The following is a 23652-nucleotide window of genomic DNA, read 5'->3' as shown; positions in this document are numbered from 1 at the left end:
AAATAAATACTTAAGATCTCATAAGCTGTTTCCATTCAGTTCATGTTTATTATGAACAAGAAAACCTCATACCAAAAATTTAAGTAAAGAATCTCTTTAAAAATGAAACTACCGGGGCGCCTGGGTGGCGCAGTCGGTTAAGCGTCCGACTTCAGCCAGGTCACGATCTCGCGGTCTGTGAGTTCGAGCCCCGCGTCGGGCTCTGGGCTGATGGCTCAGAGCCTGGAGCCTGTTTCCGATTCTGTGTCTCCCTCTCTCTCTGCCCCTCCCCTGTTCATGCTCTGTCTCTCTCTGTCCCAAAAATAAATAAACGTTGAAAAAAAAAAATTAAAAATGAAACTACCAAAAGAAGACCTCTTCTGTCACCAAGGATAACATTTAGCCACCCAGCACTGCACTGTGCTCACAACAAAAAGAGGCATCTACCGCTTGGCTGAAGACGATGTCCCTTCTCAGAGTCAGCATCAAACACTGGGGCAAGCTGTATGCAAGTTCCTGAAGGAGCACGAACGTCAAGGACTGCTTGGCTCGGTTCACCACTTCTCCCATGCAGTCCTTCAGGGTAAGGATGAGGGGATACAACTGTTCATACCAGTCCTCTGTGGGGAGGAAGGGGGTATAAGAACAGCAGGATAGTGAAGGTCTTGGAGAATAGAACCAATTTATTATTCTACAGTCAAGTTACACATATCATTAAGGATTCACAATGATTAGAAGAGCTCTGATACAAATCTCTCCTCTGAAATCCAGAAGTCAATAACCAGCCACATGTTGGATCTCTCTGCTGGCTGTATTGAATATATTTACAGTATAACTCCTCTCCACCCTACTCACCTCCAGTCTGTACTGCCTGGATCCTAGTGGATGAGGCCATCAGACTCTTGCTATGCTGGAAACAAATTTTCCTGGACTTCTTCTTCTATAGTTTTCACATTTGTTGGGACATTGAATAGTTCTACCACTGTAATAACCCACCAGACATTCACTTACCCCTTGCCCTCTGCCTTCATCATTTCTCAATCTTCTCTGGATCAGTCACTTCCCTCTACCTCTGATCACATCCTATTTGAACGCTTTTTCAATAGTGTCACTGGAGGGGACTTTCTAATCAGTTTCAATTCCATCCCATCCCTCACTCCCTCACTGCCCTACTTTAAACATTTTAAAAACACTAAAGAATTCAGAATAAAGTCCAAAAGCATAAAAGACCCTGCATTATCTGATCTCTGCTACTTGTCCAGTCTCACCTCTCAGAACATCCTCACTCGCAGTCGTGAGTCCCAGGTGAACTGAACAATGTTCCCAATTTTCCCAAACCTGCCATGCTCTTTCATTTTAGCGTGTGTGCAAATCCTAACTCCAGTCCTGGGACACACTCCCTCTACCTGTCTCCCTGATAAATACTTTATCTTCTCTGAAGACTTAATTTAGGATTTTTGTCTTCTAGGAAGTATGGATCCCCCCTGTCCCCATTTACTGAAGTTTGGGTACAGATTAATTCCTTTTTTTTTTATTCCCACAGTTCCTTGTTTTTAATGTTCTAGAATTATCCACACACTGTTTGCTCTACAAGAAAGGGAGCTCACTGACAGTAAGGAACTTATATTTTAATCACTGAGCCTAGCATAGAATCTAAAATTCAATCGTTTTAATTGAATGAGTATAGCTATAATAAATATGCCAAATGTTTTTAAAGATATAGACAAGAATGAAAAAATCAAGTTTTTGACAATTCAAATAGGTTTTTTTCAAATCAGGATACAAAACTGAAACGAACTGTGCTTTTTGTATGTCTAGATAGCAAACATGTTTCAATTCTATAATTATGACATTGGCACATGATATAGAAATGAGTTATATTATATTTTAGTTTATTTGGAAATCAAGGCCCTGATAAATGTCAAATACTATACATTCCAGATTGCATGACATTCCATTAACATATAAATAAATTAATAGTAGCATGACAATGATATCTAATAGAAATGTATATATGCTGAAAAATTCATTATAAATCAGGATCTGAATTGCTATGATCTTCTTAGCAAAAAAGTGTAAACTTCACCGTGAATGATGTAAGTGGTCAATAACCAGTTAAAACCTTGGAAGAGTTACAGGGAATGATAAAAAGAATCGTAATCACCATTGTACCATATCTACTGTCAGTTATTTTATGTTGTGTTGTAATAAACTAGATGAAATAAACTAAAATGCTTGAAAGAATAATTAGTGACCCCCACTTAATAAAAAGCTGTGCTCTTGTTAATACTTAATGTAAATGCTTATGTGAAGCTATAATGCAAAATACATTAGGAACATTATGAGTTATTATTCGAAAATATTGTAGAATTAAGTGTTATGATAGGAATAAAACAACACTAGAGAAGGGAAATCCAATGAAGGCTTATTAAATCTGTAATCATTTAATGAAGGACTCACCTGTGGGCAGCCTTGGGTGAAATACGAACAATGGTTCATTTTAAACAAGCATTGGCTAATAGTGATTTTTATGTCATTATTACATGTAAAAGGGCGTGTGAATGGGCATCAGACTTATTTTCAGAATAAAAGATACATCAGTAGATATCAAAAAGGGATGCTCCTTAGTCCTATTTTTTTTATATTTACATTCTTTATCTCCCATTCTCTCCCGCCCTCTTATTATTCTCAATATGAATGTTTAGACTGATAACATACATATGTACACTAGGAAGACAAATATTTCAATAAACCGATGTAGATTTCCATCTTAAAAGATAACAGGCGGCAAAATGATTTTGTTTTGTGCTTAAGTCCTAGAGATCAGCTTCTACTGAAGAATCTCAAACACAAAATAAAGCTTGTGTGCAGTAGGTGGCGCTGCCTTATTAGGCTGAAGCAGAACTACTGTGTCACTATTCCATTCAAGCCCCTGATTTGTACTGCTTTATACATAGTGTGCGTATTGGTTTAGGCACCTTGTATCATACTATCCTGTGTCAAGTGGTCAATGACTTGGTCAAGGGTGTGATATGCTCTTCCTCATTAGAAAATGGAAAATTAACTTAAGGGTATACACTTACTTCTCTTGAAAGACATTAAGTGACAGCTAAAATTTAAATATAGCTCTGTTTTTCTTGAAGATCTTTTTTTGCAAATTTCTTCATCATTTCCTTACTCGCTTCTAAACCTATCCTCACACTTACTTAACTAGTTGATTCTTACTCATAAATTGCAATCATATACTAACAAAACGGAGTCTGATTTCTAGTCTTAATAGAATTAAACTGAAAACATGGAAAAAAATACACTGATATTCTAAACCTAGGAGCATGTTAACAATAGTCTCCATTTACTATAATTATATATACGTTTTTAGCTAAAATTTAAAGAAAATGACAGTATAATAAAACATTAATTATAAATAAGAAAAATGCAAGTTTGTGAGGAAGGTAGCATGTTTTAAAGATTACAGTAGCCAGCTTCCAATAGAAAAGCATGAATGAGAAAGCTAAAATTCTATTTTGTTTTCTGGAAAAGAAACAATTTAAGTTCACCAGATAAAGGAAAAACTGCACTGGCAAATGCAAATTGCAATGACTAAAGGTTTTGGTCCCTGTTAATATTCACTCACCGTAAATCTCAGGTTCTCAAATAAACACAATGGTGTATGATAGGCGAAAGAAAGGCTAGAGTCAGTTCACAAATGGCCTTTTTGCTCCAATGAGCATTCCAAATCATTTTCACAAAGGAACAGGAAATGCTTTAGTTTTCTCTTCGAAAATATTTTTGGGAAAAGGAAGAAGCTACAGATCTTGACCGTCTTCAGATCACTGTCACTTCCCCTCACCTTCCTGCCTCTCCTTACTTCACAATTTGCGTGGTGCTCACTTTGTTCTCGTGAGAAAGCCATGTTCTGTCAGAGATGAAGATGATGTTCATTCTGCACTATCTAGTCAAAATCAGAAGTCCTGAAATGCACAATCCACTTTTCTGAGTTTAATTTCTTCAAATTTCAACTAAGATTTTATACAACACAACACACACACACATACACACACACACACACACACACACACACACACACACACACACACACAGGATACACCCAATGAAGCTAGGAAGCTAGGGGCTCACCACTCTATAGTCACGGCACCAACTCCTCTCTGGGAGCTAACCGGCTCAGCAGGCACTTAAGTGCCCACATCCTCGATTCTATCCCCTGGGCTCCTTTCAGTGACAGAGGAAAATATAAAGAGAATGTTTTAGTGTCTCTATAAAAACTTGCTGAAACTCCTTAACCCTGTGACCAACAAGCAGAGTCTTTCCTCAGGAAAACATAAAATGCATGTGGCTTAGCCGAGCTTTTCCTGAGCTTTGTGAAGTGTGCTGGAAGCCATCCAAGCAGAGCCTGTTTTCCAGCCCTTTCCTTGCTTCTATAACATATTCAAGTGACGCTCAGTGAAGGATTCAAAGAACGACTGCGAGGTGCCCCCCTCACCTCCTCCATACGCCATCTATTTCCTGTACAGGATGTTCACGTCCTCTGAGCTCAATGGCTCTTATGTTACTCAGGAGGAAAATAAAAGAGCCAAATAGCTACCAACTGTAGCAGAGCATAATGCTTTCTTTCCAATTTCTGAGTCATTTTCTTCTCAGGTACTTGGTTTTCTTTGCTCATTTAAAATAATTAACTTCACACAAGCTTGTTGCCATTGTTATTTTTGTTATCACAACTTTTCAGATATAGAGGAAAAGAAAAGCTAAAAGATTGCATGCCCATTAAACTTTATGCAAAGAGATAAGAGAATAAATGATCCCAGCTTTTAGGATTCACCTCAGTTAAGAAGATGATGAACTGTGAAGCTAAGCATTAGAATAGCCTCTAAGGAGGGTGATAAAATCCCCAAGGTTGTGAGAACAGAGACCAAACTCCTAGCCAACAGGGCTTTTATACTATGCTCAAACTCAGGGAGCACAGGATCCACAATGGGTTTGTAGTTGGAGGTGAGGGTGGGAGATTTCACGATCCCTGCTTAGAGTCTTTATGGCTTTTGATGGACCTGTGTCCTGCCTCACCCCAGATATAGCTACCTATGTGCTCCTCTGAGTGAAGGCCTTCTTTCAGGCACAATGCTACAATGGGAACATCATAGCTTGGAGGGGTCAACCAAAGGCTTCCCCTCCAGACACTTTATAGCTAAACTCCTTTGTATGAGTATAATACATGGGGCCAACGTTGGTAATAGATCCTGGACACCAGCCCACATGAAGCCTCCAAATATCTGGACATACCCCAGGATATAGCCTAATCAGATAAGGGCTGAATAATCCGGAGAAGAAAAGCACCCGCTAAGGCCTGGTTGCCTAGAATGCCTTCCTCAGCCACTCAGAATGTGCCCTGAGCCTTCCTAAGCCCTTGTCCATCTTTATCATCTATCTCTTGGTCCAGGAAACAAAAAATCAATCTGTATTTATATCACTTTAACAAATGCTAACCTGCCTTCCTTTTATCACTTTCCCTCCTTTCTTCACTGCCATCATGAGAAACACAGTCATTTGTTAGACAGGTAGAAACTTTTGGATGTGAGGTCCTATGGGTGACACTTATATTTATAACTCATGACCCCTACAAGGAAAAGTAAGAGGTGCAAAGTAATATCTACCATATAAGGGAGTTGGATAAGTGCTATAAAAATTGGGACCGTGACAAAACAAGTTTAGAAGAATTAAGAGTTTAGAGGCAATGCAGTTCATCTTTGGTGAGATCATTCATATTCATTCATGGTTGTGTTATTTGCTGAACATTTGAAGGAAGTCTTGTACGGAAGGAGTTCAGGGAAGCTGAATGGAACACTCATAAAGCAAAGCTTTGTAGGAACACTCTGGGAGAAGTGAATGGTTTGATGATGTCAAGTCCCATAGACAGATGCCATAAACTGATTGAAGTTGCCATGCGGGGATTGGAAGGGAGGAGACGAGAGGCTGACATTACTGACAGACTTGGACAAGGCAAGAGTATAGTGGAAATAAATGTTGAGCCTGAAGCCATGGGAGGAAGGGAAAAACAATAAAAAGCTTAGTGGGCAGTCATCATAGCTGGGATAGAAGAGAGGTAAGTAGGGGTGGAGAGGCAAACAGGAAGGTACAGAGTATGTGAGCAGAGAGCCAAAAGCTAAGAAGTAAGACCAAATCTAGAAATAATGGGTATCAGGCAGGGCAAATGGAAACAGGGTTTATGGTATCCCTGGGGGAAAAGTTGCACAGAGAGCAGTTTATGTCTTCTGAGCAGTCTAACGGCCCCAGGGGGATTCACACAAAGGACAGACACGAATCTTAAAACGTGATCATCATAGTGTCCACTGAACTATGATCCAAGGGAAGCGACTGATCTTGGCACCTTCCAGATGTATTAGAAATGAGTGTACTGCTCAACTTGAAACAAGCTGCTAGAAGAACAAAGGCAACCTTTTCTTGTGTCAAGGGAACTTTGTTTGTTTAAATCCTGCCAGCCTGAGAACACAGTGTCATAAAACTCTCCAATCTTGCTCTTAGAAAAATAGCGAAGGAAATGCATCAACCGATATCCTGGTTAAATTTCTCATTTTGTAGCACAGAGTTGAAAGCCTTAAGTAAATTCTTCTAAGACAGTTTCCAGGACCTAAATCCATTAATCAAACAAGCTCTGTATTTGTTGTAGCACAAAAGTTTTGAATTGGGGGTTGTGATGAGCCTGGAGGAGTCTCATATCCATTGGGCTTATTTTGCCTTTTGGCCTTAAAAACACCTGTAACCTCAGGACTCTGGCCTACAAATATGCTGAACATTTCAGAATAAGCTGTATAGGTCATAGATTACTGAGCAACCTGAAGTCACCAATACATCTGCACCAGATAGCTCCTGTAATTTAAATTTTGTGTAGTATCTAAGACTGAGAAAAAAGGAGTAGATATTGAGTTGACTGAAGAATGATCCAGAGAAGGGAAAAGGAGAGGCATTTCTATCCTGAAGTGAACCAGGTACTGTAGGAGCTTTCTAGTAAACTCCAAAGCCATTGGAATATAGTGCACCATTTTTAAAAATTCCTTTACAAAGTAACAAAGCCTCACGTAAATAGATTTAACTCATAAGTGCAGAGAAAGTAGGCAAGTAACCAAACATAATGTAAACAATACTACTCACAAGCCATTCCATTCAATAATCATATGCCCCAAGGTTCCCACATGGGAAATATGAGTCTTTATCTATCTCAGTTTTGTTTTGGATGTGAGCATCACCAGATTTATGATAAATTTAAGTAATTTTAAGTAAGTGCAATTTTTGAATATGCGGTAATTCTTAATTTCTGCCTAAGGTACCATTCCATCGTAAAGCTTTAAGAGATATCTACAGGATTGATTTTCAAAAAGTTATCTCTCAATATCACTAATGCTTTTTCCTGGAAAGAATAGAAGCAGTGAAGCATAGTGGTCAGGAGAGCAGGCTCTCAACTGAGACCACTGGGGACGGAAGCCAGGCTCTGCCACTGGACTGGGCTTGATAGTGACAAGTAATTCACCTTTCTACTTTTTCATTTATTAAATATATAGAATTTTTCCTATGCATGTTACAAGAATTAAATAATACAGGCAATATTTTTAAGTTTCCAGCACATACTAAGAAACCCCAAGATGTTAGGTATGATCTTAAAAAATTAATACAATCATAAAGTAATTTTTATATGTGACCCATTGTCTGCCTGCCTACTAACATTTGTTGCTTATGCTCTTCCTTCTCTCCTATTTCTGAGGATGAACTGTTTGTTCCCCAGCTAAGACCAACCAGCTCCTCTATCTGTACACCAGATCTCATCTCCTATCCCTTACTTAAAAGTATCACTCAAGAAATTTTCTCCCCTTTCCCCTACATCATCAATATTTCCCTTGTTACTAGAGATTCCCATCAGCACATACACATGTCGTTGTGTTCCCATCTTTAAAAAAAAACCCCGTCTTGACCCTACTTCCTTCTACAGCTTCCACCCTCTTTCTCTTCTTCCTTTCATGATGACACTTCTCAAAAAGTTGTCTATACATGCTGTCTCCAGTTCCTTTTCTTTCTCTTCCTTTTAACCACTCCACTTGCATTTACTCCTTATCCACTCTAGTGAATTGTCATCACTGTCACCAGTGACTTCTATGCTGATAAATCCAAAGTCACTTAGTCCTCATTCCACTTGACCTTTGGCAGCATTAGGCATGCTGAAAACTCCCTCCTGGAGTTTCTCACCCCGGATTTCAGGATATCATACTCTCCTGGTATCCTCCCACCTTACTGGCTATTCCTTATCCCACTCTGTTGCTGGTTCATCCACTTCTTTTTGACCCATTCACATGGGAACATCCCCAGGGTAATCTGCACATTAGCTTCCTTTCCTCTGAACACTCAACCCTTTGTTGACATTTTTCAGTTCCATGATTTTTTTTTTTTAATTTTTTTTCAACGTTTATTTATTTTTGGGACAGAGAGAGACAGAGCATGAACGGGGGAGGGGCAGAGACAGAGGGAGACACAGAATCGGAAACAGGCTCCAGGCTCTGAGCCATCAGCCCAGAGCCTGACGCGGGGCTCGAACTCACGGACTGCGAGATCGTGACCTGGCTGAAGTCAGATGCTTAACCGACTGCGCCACCCAGGCGCCCCTCAGTTCCATGATTTAAAGTACCATTTATGTGTTGACAATTACCATATTTATACCTTTTTTTATTAAGTTTTAAAATTTTATTTCTAGTATAGTTAACATATAGTGTTATACTAGTTTCGGGTGTACCGTATAGTGATTCACTCAGTGCTCATCATGATAAATGTACTCTTTATACAAATTTATATCTTTAACCTGAACCTCTCTCTTGAACCCAGATTCTTATATCTAACTGCATACTTGATATGTCCATGTAAACTGGCATTTTCCAAACAAACTCCTATTCACCACAAACCCTGTTCTACCCAGTCTTCCCCAACCAGTACAGAACCACCCCATCTTTCCAGCTGCTTGTGCTAAAAATGTTGAATCATTCCTAACTCCTCCTTTTCTTTCATTCTCTCACCCAAACCATCAGAAAAGCCTGTCAACACTACCTTCAAAATAAGTACAGAGTCCAACCACTTTTCATCATCTCCACTGCCACCTTCTTCTTGATCCAAGCCACTAACATGTCTCACCTATATAATTACATTAGCCTTCCAACTTATCTATACCTGGTTCTATCTTTCCCATCTATAGTCTAATCTCAACATTACAGCCTAGGTGTTAAAATCTGTGTCATATTAGGTTAATCCCTGGCTCAAAAACTCTCTGATTGCTCTTATTTTTCTCAGAGTAAAAGTCAAAGTCAATCCAAAGGCCTTACATGATCCTTTCTCTAAGTTACCTGTATAAATTCATCTTCTACTTTCTTCCCTCCTCTTTCTCTGTTCAAACCAAACTGGCATTTTTGCTGTTTTCTGATCATGGCAGGGCCACTACTGTCTCAAGTCTTTTGTAGTAGTTGTTTTCTGTGTCCAATATATCCTTCCCCCAGATGTCCACATGGCTCTATCTTTTTCTCCTTGTGTCTTTGTTCTAATATCAACTTCTCAATAAAGCCATTGGCCACTCCCCTTAAACTTAAATTCTGCCCTCTAACAATATTCCAAAACCCTCTTATTTGCTTCATATTTTTCCACATCATTTGCCACCATTAATATCTTGTGTAGTACCTTTATTTATTATGTTTTAATGTCTCTCTGGTACAAACATATGGGAGGGCAGATGTTTTGCCTGTTTCGTTTATTGTTGTATCTTCATTGTCTAGAATAGTGCCTGGCACATAGTAGGTACTGTTGAATGAATGAAAGAAAAAAAATCACTTTAAATAATGTGGCACCTTTATTCTCATACATTACAACAGGCAGAGACCTTCAAAACTTGGCAGATGACCTTTATTTTACCCACAAAGTAAGGTCCAAAGAATGTAAGTTATCTGTCAAAGGTTATAGCCAAATAAGTAAATTGAGAACTTGCCAAGAATCTTGGAGCTGAGTCAAGTGTTGTTTTGTTACATTGTAATTCATTGCACAATTTTTAAGGGGCACATTAGTTTTCTGATAGGATATTTGAAAATTTCATAATGTACAATTATTATTGAAATCCTAATTTTATAATACAAATATCTGTGGTATATTTTATTTTTTATTGTTTTTTTTTAGCTAGTAAGTGTATTTTAAAAGCCTTTTTTACCTGTTAACTTATGAGTTTTTAAAAGCCTGATTCATTGATGCTTCTTTCCCAATGTAATACTAATCATTTATGTGTAGAAATTCATGAAATTCATGAATATTAATATTTAAGCCCTTTGATGAAAATGATGCTTTGTGCTTGTATCCTTGCACTTTACAAAATAAAATACATGTTTCATATTATAAATCCACTGAAATAATTATCTAATGTTGAGTATAAGTTCTGATGATTTTCATGTATGTACGCATAAACATGCACACATGTTGATGATATTCACTTAATAATATAAAATTTACCTGCCTAAGCATTTCTTGTCAGGTAGCAGTTATAGATCAAGGTGACCAGGCTTTTATTTCATAATGTTGGCCTCTATGAGTTTCCAAGAATTATGTTAGGTTCTGGAGATTCAAGAGCAAATCACAAATACTTGGCATATTTTCTCACAGAACCAAGTCTAGTAGAGGAGATGACATTTAAAACAGCATCTCAATAAACCAGAGATTCAGAGGCTTCAAAATAGTGGCCCATGGGCCAGTCGTATTTGGCCCTCAAAGGTATTTTATTTGGCCTTCCTCATATTTTAACAATTCTTCCAACTCAAATATTGACCTTTAAAGAATTTTAATGTTTCATATAAAAATTCAGATTTACTTGAAAAATCAGAAGATATGGCACCTGTAGGTTCAGATTCCTTTGTGGGAATGATTGGCTGGATCTGAGTGGTAGCCCTCTTTTGAAGGATATATACTTCCTAGTTTGTCCCAGTGTTCAACCATCCAATTCATTTGACTCATTCATGTTACCCTATACGACAGCTGAGGGCCTTTGTACTTGAAACCCTTGTAGAAAGTATGGCTGCAGAGAAAGACAGATACCATATGTTTTCACTCATATGCGGATCATGAGAAACTTACCAGAAGACCATGGGGGAGGGGAAGGAAAAAAAAAGAGGTTAGAGAGGGAGGGAGCCAAAACATAAGAGACTCTTAAAAACTGAGAACAAACTGAGGGTTGATGGGGGGGGGTGGAAGGGAGGGGAAAGTGGGTGATAGGCATTGAGGAGGGCAACTGTTGGGATGAGTGCTGGGTGTTGTATGGAGACCAATTTGGCAATAAATTTCATATTGAAAAAAAAAAGAAAGTATGGCTGCATAATTTGCAGAATTCAATGAAAAAATTAAAATGTGAGAGACCCCTGTTCAAAGACAGTAAACAACCTCTCTCCTTTCTTCCTCAGTGGTATCTTTCTCAACCTGTCATGGTTGAGATTTTACTTACTCTTATGTCATACTCCCTTGGGCATGGTGACACATGTATGCAGAGTCTCAAAGGCATCCATCCTGACCCTAACTATCTCCACACCTGCACCCAGGCCCCTTGGTAGGTGAGAATGGGGTCAGAAAGAGGTCACTGGGTTAGGAGAAGGATTAGGGACCTGGGCAGGCATTGGAGAACATGGGAGGCAGAACTGTAGGTGAATCAAATCTCAAAGTTCCAGGCATGGCTTCCATTGCCCTATTGGACTTTATTTAAAACACAAAGATAAATTTTTAAGAAGACAAGATGGTGACTACAGAGCATTAAACCCAAAACAGGTGGCCCTGCTGTGTTGGTGACCCTGTGCACTTGCAATGATCCCATGCTCATAAAACCAGCTCTGGCCTGAAGGACCAGAGAAGGTTCCTCAGAGGATGTGAAGTTTGAGATCATGGAAAAGATATGGGCAAACCTTTGAAGGCCTAGCAGTGAAAAGTACAAAGTGAGGTCTCAAAAGAGTCCAGTGTGACTAGATTATGAAGGATGAGGTAAGATGAGGTGGAAGAAAATGACAAAGCATTATGAAGTGGCAATTGTGGGTCTTGGAATTTAGGGCTTTGAAAGATCAGGAAAAATTTCAGCAAACAAGTATTTGATATGGCTGATATCTAACCATAAAGTAAGTCCATATGCAGAACTGCTCTTAAGATCTAAGGATTTCTTGCCAACAGTTATTCTGAGGACTCAGATTCTTTTTGACAAATTCAATCAGGAATCATTTTGCCTGGATTTGTATCCTTGCTCAGATACCTACCAGTTCTGTGATCTTTTAAGTATTGCTTAAGTTCTTCATCTATAAAATGGGGATAAAAATAGAACCTCCCCTACAAGCTTATTGTAAGGCGGAGGCAAGAATGTAAAGGCTTAGCAAGTGCTTGTCACATAAATATGAATGAAAGAAGGTTAACAAGGTAATGTGATTATTTTCTCTCTTGATACCTTTGTTTGGTACCCAAGTTGCATGTGATTTTTACCCACTTGCGCTTCCTATTCCTCAGGTGAAGGCAATCTCTATGACCCACACCTCTGTAGTATGGATTTCCTTAATATTTTTCTCTTCCTTGTGTTCACACTTTATTTAGTTTCATCTATCTACCTGGTAATGACTCTTAAATGCATATTTCCTCTTCTAAGTCTTTTATCTTGTATATTCTATCCTTGGAAAATCTCTGTGTATCTTCTTTTATTTTTATTCATTTTTAATTTTTTGAATTATTTTCTTTATTTTTGAGAGAGAGAGAGAGAGAGAGAGAGAGCAGGGGAGGGGCAGAGAGAGAGGGAGACACAGAGTCCGAAGCAGGCTCCAGGCTCCGAGCTGTCAGCACAGAGCCTGACATGGGATTTGAACCCATGAATGGTGAGATCATGACCTGAGCTGAAATCAGATGCTTAACTGACTGAGCCACCCAGGTGCCCCTCTGTGTATCTTCTTTTAAATGCTATTTGCTCACCCAAGATACTGTAAGAGCAGGGTTATGACAGCATGACACAGGGTAGATGCTCAACACATATATTTTGATTTAATGAAAGTATCTTCTTTATTTTCCAGCTAACACAAATTTAGTGTGTCTCTTCCATAAACTTAATGACATGAACTATTGTATGCATAATTGTGTTAATTAATTAATGGTTCTAATCCTTAAGTATTTCAAATTTATTAGGCAGACAACTACTCTGGCCAACCAAAGATAAAATATAGGAAAGAGGGGCACCTGGGTGGCTCATTCGGTTAAGCATCCTACTTCAGCTCAGATCATGATCTCATGGTTCATGGGTATGAGCCCTGCTGTCATCTCAGAACTCACTTTGGAACCTCTGTCTCCCATTCTCTCTGCCCTTCCCCCTTTCAGACACGTACACACACACACACACACACACTCTCTCTCTCTCTCTCTCAAAATAAATGAATAAGCATTTAAGTATACACACGCACACACACACACATATGAAAGAAGTTTGCTAAAAAAAGTGATTTGCTAAAACCCTAGATTTGTCCCTCTTTGGAGGTTGTGGTACATTTTTTCAGATGACTAATCTTTGGCATTAGGAAGCCATTGATAATTAGTGATAAATTACTGGCAAATTCTTGGTAGTTACCAAACAATTGGGTTAACTGGAGGCAGGCAAAGATGAAGTAAAAGGCCTGGAGAAAAAGTGAATTCTCAGATCCCACTAGGAAACGTGAAATGCACCTTGTAAGCTAAAAGAAAATTAGGAAGCAGGAAAGGACATGTGTATCAGTGAGTGTAAAACTGTAATCGGTAGTAAGTAAACTAATTCTGTGATCTGCATGGACGTTTACCTCCTTTGTATGAGGAAGCAGTGATGACATGAAGCCAGCATGGGCTAGATGAGAAAAGTCACATCATAGGAACTTCATCTCCTTTTTGACAGGACTTACAGCTGGGCATATTAGAAAAAAGTTTTCAGAGATATAGAGTGTTTGGCCTTTCACAGGACATTTCATGGTAACCTTGTAGAAGACAGAGAAATGCAGGCATGCAACAACATGAATGGGAGAATATATCGCTGCTTGAACACACATCCCTAAACAGTAGTGATTAATAAGTGTACTTCAGTGCACACACACACACACACACACACACACATTTAGTGATGTGCCTCAAGGGTCTGTATTTATTTCTGTCTTGCCATCATTTTTATCTTTTACTTGTGTGAATGAACAGAAAATAGTTGTGAAATGTGAATAAAATAAACCTGAGTTGGACAGCAGATATGATGGATGAGAGAAATAGGTCTTTATTAGAGTATATTCAAAAGTGCAGCATCCTGCAGTCATGGGTTTGCACATCCATCTCTTCAGTAGAATTGAGATAGACCGTGTCTTAATCTCCTTGTGCCCCTAGTATTTCATAATGTCTAGCACAGAGTGGTGCTTAAAAACTACTTGAATCTTGAAAGCCTGGAGGATATGTCAAATTTACCAAGGTTTTTGGATATCATTGGAGGCACTAGTAAAATGCAGCTGTCAAAACAGTTAATGTGAACTTAGATATCATTAATAGAAAAATAGTATCTGAAAGTAGGAAAGTGGTCCTCCTGTGTTACTCTGTGTTGGATGCTATTCCTTTGAAAAATGAGCAAGGAGTGGCAATTCAAAAAGGACATGAGGGTTGCTTTCAGGTAAGTTAGACTATAATGTGGAAAAAGGAAAGTAGATTTGTTGTTTGTTATACAGAATTAGACCTGGGCTGGTGGGTAAAATTAAAGGGAACATATTTAGATCAACATCTGGAGTATGCCATTCTAGAAAATAAAAAATGGTTTTCTATCAGTGGAGATGTGTACCACAGGCTACATGAAAACTGGCAGAGATGCTATGTGTAAGCTTCTTAACACAATTTAGGAGGTTTAATTACATAATCTTTAAGGGCACATTAAAATCCAAGATTCTAATATTCACTGATTTTATCTGTGAGTCTTCAAGTTGTTACAAAATTAAAGGCATGTGGTCCCATGCATACAGTGGATGCTTGTAGATGCTTACAGTATGTTTAAGTTGGGGCGCCTGGTTGGCTCAGTCGGTTAAGCATCCAACTTTTGGTTTTGCCTCAGGTCATGATCTCACAGTTTTGTGAGTTCAAGCCCCACAGTGAGAGCTTGCTTGGGATTCTCTCTCTCTCCCTCTCTCTCTGTCACCTCCCCACTCATGCTGTCTCTGTCTCTCTAAAAATAAATAAATAAAATTAAAAAATAAGCATGTTAAAATGTAGGGAAGTACACAAAAATCTTGTTCATTAAGAAAAGCTATGAATATATATAAGCCATGTAGGTTTGGAAAGGTATTCCATTATTCATGTTCAGAATAGTAGAGAATGTTTTGCTTCTCTCAACACTATTTATATTAGCTCTGAAAAGAAATTTATGAAGTAAGATATATTGTAAAATCCTGGATCTAAAATAAACAAAACCCTTTAAACCTCCAGATTTAAAACATTATTAAATAAATACACTGCAAAAGAAAAATGCACAACTTGAAACAATATCTGCAGGTTATAAACATTTAAAAAATGGGAAAAGGTAGCAACAAATCAGAGGACCATCTGTTTAAACATGATATGTATATATGTATATGTACATATACATCATGATATGTATACATGATATGTATATATGTATATGTACATATATATCATGATGTATATGTACATATACATATATGTACATCATGTACATCATGATGTGTATACATATACATATATACATATACACATACCAGCAAAACAAACATGAGTTACAGCTAAAATGTAAAAATAAAAGATGGTGATGAAGAGAGGGAAATATGTCATGGGGTTAACTTACCCTATGAGATTTCAAAATATATCTGAATATAAAACACAATAGTCAAAAACATATGAACAGAAGAAAAATTCCAGAAATTGATGAAAAATATATGCAGAATGTAATATAGAAAGAAAAAAAAACAGAACAATAATAAATGATGTGGTAACAAATGCCTAACGGTATTTACGACATCACACATTTCAGTAAATTCTGGATGACTCAATCATTTACTGAATCAATTCATTTATTAATCATAAAAAGAAAAGAGTGAAATGGTTTTTCCACCCCAGTGAGGAGCTGGGGATAAAACTGGGGCTGTTGAAGAAATGGATTTTACTACAAAAAATAATAGTTTGAAGTACAGAATTAAGCTATATGATGTCAAACATCACTAATAACTAGATAAATTACAATAAGTTGCAAATACAGTTATAATAAATTGCAAATTACAATATGATGTTTTTCACCCAATGTAGCATGAGATCAGGGAAGGCTGTAGTTAAAAGGGTGCTTGTAGATACTGTTGGTGAGAGTTTCTGTTGCTAAAGAGATACCTACCCACACACATTTGGTTTCTACATGCCATTTTCTAATAGAAGAAACCAGAGTTCCCTGAAAAATGGCTGAACCTAAGTCTAGGGCAGGGAAAATACAAATGAACCTAGAATACCTCATGGTGCCAGAGGGTAGGGGAGTGAGTAAAGGAAAGTAAGAGAGTCAGTATGAAAGAAAACAAGGGAGGAACTGGTCTGTGCACAGAGGAACATGTCAGAAGGCTACTGAAACCAACCTGAAAGAATTCCTAACGGCTAACTCCAGACAAGTTTGAGCCTGAAATAAATATTATAATATTATTAGATTATAAGCTAAATGATAAAATAAGTATTCATGAGTCCACACTGATATAAACAGAATTGTATAAATGAATACATGGGAGAGAAGGGGTAACTCTTCCTTATAAAATAATCCCACTTCCAGCAATCTAACTTAGGGGGAAATATAGAAGATCTAGTTGAAAACTTAAATGTTCAAAGATGCTTTACGTGTTAATATAATAATGATTAAATTTCTAAAATAGTGGTTTCTCTTTTGATGAATTAGTTTAGTGTCATAATCACATTTTTAGAAATGTTTCTCAAGAAATATTCATGATATAATAATAAGCAGGATATCAAGAATTGCCTCTGTATTTACAGTGAGTACTCCAGTTTGCTTACTGTGTGTGTGTGTGTGTGTGTGTGTGTAAACATAGGTTATGTTCCAAATGTTTATGTCTGATTGAAATAAAATAAAAATTATACATAATCCTATTTGTTGTTCTTTGCAAATTTTCTAATTTATTATTTTTCTACCAAAATTTAAAACTACATATAAATTGGGGGTACATATAATTAGTGAATGTGTATCTCAAATATCTGTATATGAAATAATTTTGAGGGTAGTGTAGGTAAATGCATGACTTCAAGTTGTTTGCTTTATATTAGTTCAAAAAACCACCATTAATTTCTCTATTGCATCGCTTTATGTGACAAAAGCCAGGGTAGAAACTAAAAATGCTTTTTTCCTACCTTAACAGGAAGACTATAATGACAACAAGAAGTATTTTATTAATATATTATTATTATATAATAAAGGTATATTATTATTACATAATTGATTGGGCTAATCAATCACAGTCCAACTATGCAGTACATCCATAAGTATTTTAAGTAAACTTGAGCACAGATTTATCTGTAAGACATCTATTTATACATGTTAAGCATCTTTTTTTATGTAGCACTATCCTCTGCAAAACATGCACTCTATTTGCAATTGTGTAACATGTTAAATGTAAACAAAAGCCTTAACTTTGAAATTATTTGATGATACTGTATTAAATCATTATCAGACTAAAGTATATATTTTATTTTACACATTTAAAGTATCTTATTTCCTAAAATGTTTATAACATAAAAAAGTATGGATGAAATAAATATGGATAATAAGTTAAAGATAAAATCATTTAGAGGGCACTATGTTGTAATTTGACTCTAACCTTTCACAGAGTCAATCAAGTTGTGAGTTCTACATTGAGGGCAACTTCTATCTGGTGTTAGATTATACCCAAAGAATGCTTCACATTCAAATGAAAGTGATTCATCTAGTCTTACCAAATATTTATCTGCCAAATATCTTTACTTCTGAAAATGTAATTTTGATCACACAGATATAATCTTCTGATAAAATACAAGATATGGATTATATATATATATATATATATATATATATATATATATATATATAATTTCAAATAATTTAGAACTCCGTTCTTATCAATGAGATGTTTCAGGGAATATCAAAACACATGTGGCAGAATTCAGTATCCCGCATCTTATTTCTATTAAAAAAAAGTATTATGCCTAGGGGCATCTGGGTGGCTCAGTTGGTTAAGCATCCAACTTTGACTCAGGTCACGATCTCATGGTTTGTGAGTTCGGGCCCCACATCAGGCTCTGTGCTGACAGATGAGCCTGAAGCCTACCTCAGATTCTGTGTCTCCCTCTCTCTCTACTCTTCCCCGGATCACGTTCTCTGTCTCTCTCAAAAATAAAAAAATATTAAAAAAATTTAAAAAAAATAACAAAAATATTATGCCTTGAAACCCATCAATGGACAGAACAAGTCACTAAAATTGATTATACTTCTCACCTCATTTTCTGGAGCGCGGTATAGTGTCTGGCTTACAATTGATAGTCACTAAATGTTCAATTAAAGAAAATGGAAGTATACTACGTCTTTATGACATAAGTTATGACATGCTTTCATTTTGATTCATGTAAAAGTTATGGAACTGACATGAATCTAACTGATATTAGATCCATTAACTAATAAAACTGATATTATTTAAAAAATAAAATCCTCATATATAGTTAAAACAAGTAGGTATGAACATAAAGAACATTGGTATAAACTTTCCCTTGTGTGAATCTTCTACTGAGGATGAAGACCATCAACAGTAAGAAAACTTTAGAAAGCCACAGTTTACAACATAATTTAGAAATGGTTCTACTGTTAATCAAGTGATGAAAGATTGATGTTTCATATAATTAAACTCCTGATGAAAATGTGAGTAATGAAAAATCAGGAAAACAAATTGGGAAAAACATAAATTTAATTTTATAAGTATCCATATTTTCTAATGACTCATTTTCTTAAAAAGGAAATGTGGATTTCAGAGGAAGACAGCAGGGCAATTCTGTCTTAAGATTAAGATACTTAAGATACCAAAAGGGCTGGGGCAACCTGGCACTTTTGTAAAAATTAATCAAGTTAACAAAAAAATTTTTTGATATAAAACCCGTGTATAGGGACACAACCATAATTAAATTTTTGATTATCATATTTGCTAGTCAAAGTTGTAATAAGTCATACTTTTGAAAGTATCTATGTATGTGTCTGTGTGTATACACAGATATATACACCTAGACGTGTATGCATGTGTAAGCATGTGTGTATACATGTATCCATGAAAACCTAGACTTAAGGCAAAAAGCATTTTTTCATACTGCATTCTTTTCAGGAACCATTATGAGATACTGTGTCCTGATATCCCTAGAAGTTTCTCGGAGTTTTAAAAGCAGATGCTTGTTTTGCTTCCTAATAAAAATTTGGAGGAATGTGTCAAAATAGATTAGACTATGTCAGAGTCTTTAAAAGAAAACACTGTTCTTTCAAGGAGGTTTTTACGTAGCAAAAGAAAAAAAAAAATGAGCATTGCTAGCAGTTCTGAAAACACAACTGAGATGCAATTTGATAAATAGCCTTCTATCATCTAAGTCAGAGCAGTGGAAAAGCTTGCTATCAGCACTTTCATCAAAGGCACTATTGACTCTTCTTTTTCTATCTCATTTTATCATGACTTTCTCATTTTGTTTACTCAGTCAGTGATTGGAAAAAAATGACTCCTTACCCCTTGGATGAGTTATGACGGAGTCCACTAGAGAAGGGTCCTCTTCTTCATCTTTGTTGCCATCGCCACCGCCTTCACTGCCACCATCTCTTTCAATCAGTTTATCCACCATGGCAATAATGCAGTTCAGGCTCTTCCCCACATTGGCCCACACCCTATCCTGAAAAGAGCATGAGCATCACTACACAAGTTTATTGCAAATACAAGATGAGGCAAAATCTGACGAATCCACATTAGAGAAGCATGAGAGGAGCAACCATTAGAATGCAGATGGAGTGATGAGTTCTAATACTCCCATTAATTTGGCCAGACTATGAATATACAAGAAATCTGTTTTCCCTTAATAAAGCAACACTTAAGTGCCATAGATTTTTATTTAGTTCATTATTTTTTCTCTGTCATAAAGCAATGATGAACTACTATACAATATTAATCCATAACTGAGCACAACCCATGATATCTTAAACTGTACATACCTATATTCCTTATCAACACTTAGTAAGAAAGAAAAAACACAACAATATTGTTAAATAATAATCATTTGTCTTCAAAATTCTTGTTTTTCCTCTTTATTGTGATAATATACATAACATTGTTTACCATTTAACCATTTTTAAGTATACAGTTCACTGGCATTAAGCACATTCACATTATACAACCGTCACTGTTTTCCATCTCTAGAATTTTTCATCTTTCCAACTGAAATTTTGTACCCTTTAAAAGTGAACTCCCAGGGCGCCTGGGTGTCGCAGTCGGTTAAAGCGTCCAACGTCAGCCAGGTCACGATCTCGCGCTCCGTGAGTTTGAGCCCCGCATCAGGCTCTGGGCTGATGGCTCAGAGCCTGGAGCCTGTTTCCGATTCTGTGTCTCCCTCTGTCTCTGCCCCTCCCCCGTTCATGCTCTGTCTCTCTCTCTGTCCCAAAAATAAATAAACGTTGAAAAAAAAAAAAAGTGAACTCCCCACCCTTCTCCCCCCAGCCGTTGGCAACCGTCACTGTACTTTCTGTCTGTATGAATTTGAAAGCTCTAGATAATAGAAATTCCTAAAGTGTGGTGTTCACATCACCTCTACCAGAATGACCTAGAGAATTAAAATGCATATCCTTCGTGCCCACCAAGTCGATCAGAACTACTGGGAAGAAGGCACTCTAAACTGAAATTTTGACAAGCTCCTCACGTGCCTGTAACCACACTAGGTCTGAGAACTTCTACATGCTACAGCCATGTAATAAGTTACTGTGGTTGATTTATTTCTTGGAAACAGCCCCAAACACTAGGGGACCTCCTTGTCACCAATCTTACCAATTCTGATTAGCATCTGCTTTGGTTTAGGGCAATTCATGACACTGAATTCTGTGATTTAGAAAAATTGTTATTTCTTTCTTTTTCTCTTTTAAAATTATATTTAAAGTTTACTTATTTATTTATTTTGAGAGAAAGAGAGAGAGAGAGAGAGAGAGAGAGAGAACACATAAGCAGGGGAGGGGCAGAGAGAGAAAGGGAAAGAGAATCTCAAGCAGGCTCTGGACTATCAAGCACAGAGCTCAATATGGGGCTTGAAATCACATACCATGAGATCATGATCTGAGCTGAGGTCAAGAGTGGGAAGCTTAACCAACTGTGCCACCCAGGGGCTCCAAAAGTTATTTCTTAATAAACATTTTAAACATAGTTGTCATCATGGTAGGCTCTCACCTGTAGCTTCCTTTCTTGCTCCTTTCGCCACATCATTTAGATGGAGTCACTGACTCCACATCTGTGATGGTTAATTTAATGTCAACTTGATTGAATCACAAGATGTCCAGATAATTAGCTAAACATTATTTATGGGTGTGAATATATAATTATAGTACTTTTTTGTTAGTTTTTCTAGTTAATTTTGCTGGTTTATAAACAGATAAACTAATTTGGGGTAAGATAAATCTAGGAAAAAAGAACTACAGTTGAGTTTAGATTATTTGATGGTTATCTTGTAAAGACTAAGTTGAATAACATAATAAACAAATATGGGGGTTTACAGGTATGCATACTATAGGTGGTGGGGAAAAGTAGAACATTCAAAGTTAAAAAGGTAAGTTTGAGGTCCACCTGTAAGTGACATGCTACCTAGGGAAAACTGCCTCATTTCTGGGGAACCACAGTTGGTTCATCTACAGTTTAGAATAATAATTCTTGCCCTGCCTACCTCACCATGGTGCAGTGAGAGCCAAATAATATAGTCTCTATGAAAGTGCTTGGAAAATTATTATAATTTGGAAAAATGACATCCTATTTTGCTGGCTTTCCTAAATGAATCAAGCTTGCTTTTCATCATTTTGTAATCCTGAGTGTGACATATGCTATTAATCATAAATAATCAGAATAAAATCTCTGCTCAGGGCATATTTATTCTACCGAAAATTAAAAGCACTTTCCCTCTAAGGGAAACTAAGACACCAATCACATCTATAAAATGCTTTATCCCTGCTTGTTGTCTGAGAAAAGGAGATGGTGTAATCCCTGAGTTATGACCCAGGAGATATAAAGAAGCTCACCTTTTCCGGGATGAAATGTAGGGAAACCTAAGCAAGCTGAGGTCCTGACATCACTTATTTGGGATTTGGTGAGAAGCTTACATTCCAGACTGCAATAACAAACCTAATGGAACTCATTCTGAATATGTCTTAATCACTGCCAAGGACTGCATCTTTAAAGCTATTAAATTGAAAAATGAAACAACTCTTTGGCTAACACTGGGAATAAACTCTGTTATTAAGGGGAAAAAGGGAAAGGATTATTCTTAATTATCCAGATTAGCTTTGCACATGAGAAAAATTTCAACTCTCTTTCTGTTGTCAATGTTGAGAAGAACTTTATATTTTGATCAAAAATCAAAATAAGATTGCATGCTATCTTTCTTATACAAAGTAATATAAGGAGTTAACCAACTTCTTTTGATTACATCTCCAAGAGCCCGAATATAAGAATATATAAAAGGATAATTTTACATACTAAAACTATATGTTCTTCCTTTATACTCACCTTGGGTTATAGGATTATATTCACCGAAAAGGTAATATTTACAGCCAGTAGAGAGATCTTTATTGGCATGAGGTGCAGAGTGAAGCATGTTCACTGAAGGAGACCAACAACCATATAGTAAAAGGTTAGGTGGTAAACAGTAGAACAACATTGAAGTCATGAAATACTTAGAGGACACTCAAGCTGGGAGTAAGAAATTGAGCAGTTTCTTATGCAAGACCAATGCATGATTCATACATAATCAAAAAATTTTTTTTATTGAAGACACACTCAGCAGCAGCCCCTAAGTAGATTCATCCTGGTCTTTATCTTTTGGAGAGGAGATGCTGCCCAGCTGGTAGGGAGAGAATGCTGAGCTTTGACAGTCACTTCTTTTTCCTTTATGGCATCTACAAAGTAGATTAAAGTTATGGATTTACACTGCTGTCTATAATACTAGTCCAAGAGTTGTTTGAGGGTGGTGTCTTCACTGTATTGCACAGGGCATGGAGGAAAGGCAGAAAGAGAGAAAAGGAGCAAAGAAGAGAGGAGAAGAGAGATGACTCCAACCCAGAGGCAGATTGAGGCTGTTATTTATTTTCATCTGGTATAATGAAATGAGCTAATTTACCTTCCAAACTACCACATTAGATCAACATTATGGACTTCATCTTTAGAGATGAGGAGACTTTAGGAAAGAGATGTTGGATAACATGCAACATTAAAATGGTATATAACTAAATTAGAAATTCTATTTGATTTCAAAGACTTGATTCTTCCCCTATGATTTCCCACAGAACTGTGGTATACAGTAGGAATTTTTTGTGAGATTACTAAAACTCTG

General features: G+C 36.9%; 1 protein-coding gene across 12 annotated transcripts in view; it reads right to left on the bottom strand.

Annotated features, from left to right (window-relative positions):
- INPP4B (inositol polyphosphate-4-phosphatase type II B) overlaps positions 1 to 23652 on the bottom strand; it is a 778265-nt gene that overhangs the window by 85271 nt on the left and 669342 nt on the right. For all 12 annotated transcript variants that reach the window (XM_045466827.1, XM_045466836.1, XM_045466862.1 and 9 more), the window contains 2 exons: positions 19809 to 19968; positions 427 to 599 (listed from right to left, as the gene is read on the bottom strand). In XM_045466827.1, coding sequence (XP_045322783.1) covers positions 427 to 599; positions 19809 to 19968 — 333 coding nt within the window. The remainder of the gene's footprint in view (positions 1 to 426; positions 600 to 19808; positions 19969 to 23652) is intronic.

The sequence above is a fragment of the Leopardus geoffroyi genome, chromosome B1, assembly GCF_018350155.1.
Source record: "Leopardus geoffroyi isolate Oge1 chromosome B1, O.geoffroyi_Oge1_pat1.0, whole genome shotgun sequence".
NCBI classification, from domain to species: domain Eukaryota; kingdom Metazoa; phylum Chordata; class Mammalia; order Carnivora; family Felidae; genus Leopardus; species Leopardus geoffroyi.
The sequence above is the reverse complement of the archived record's forward strand: the minus strand, read 5'-3'. Positions and strand labels throughout refer to the sequence as shown.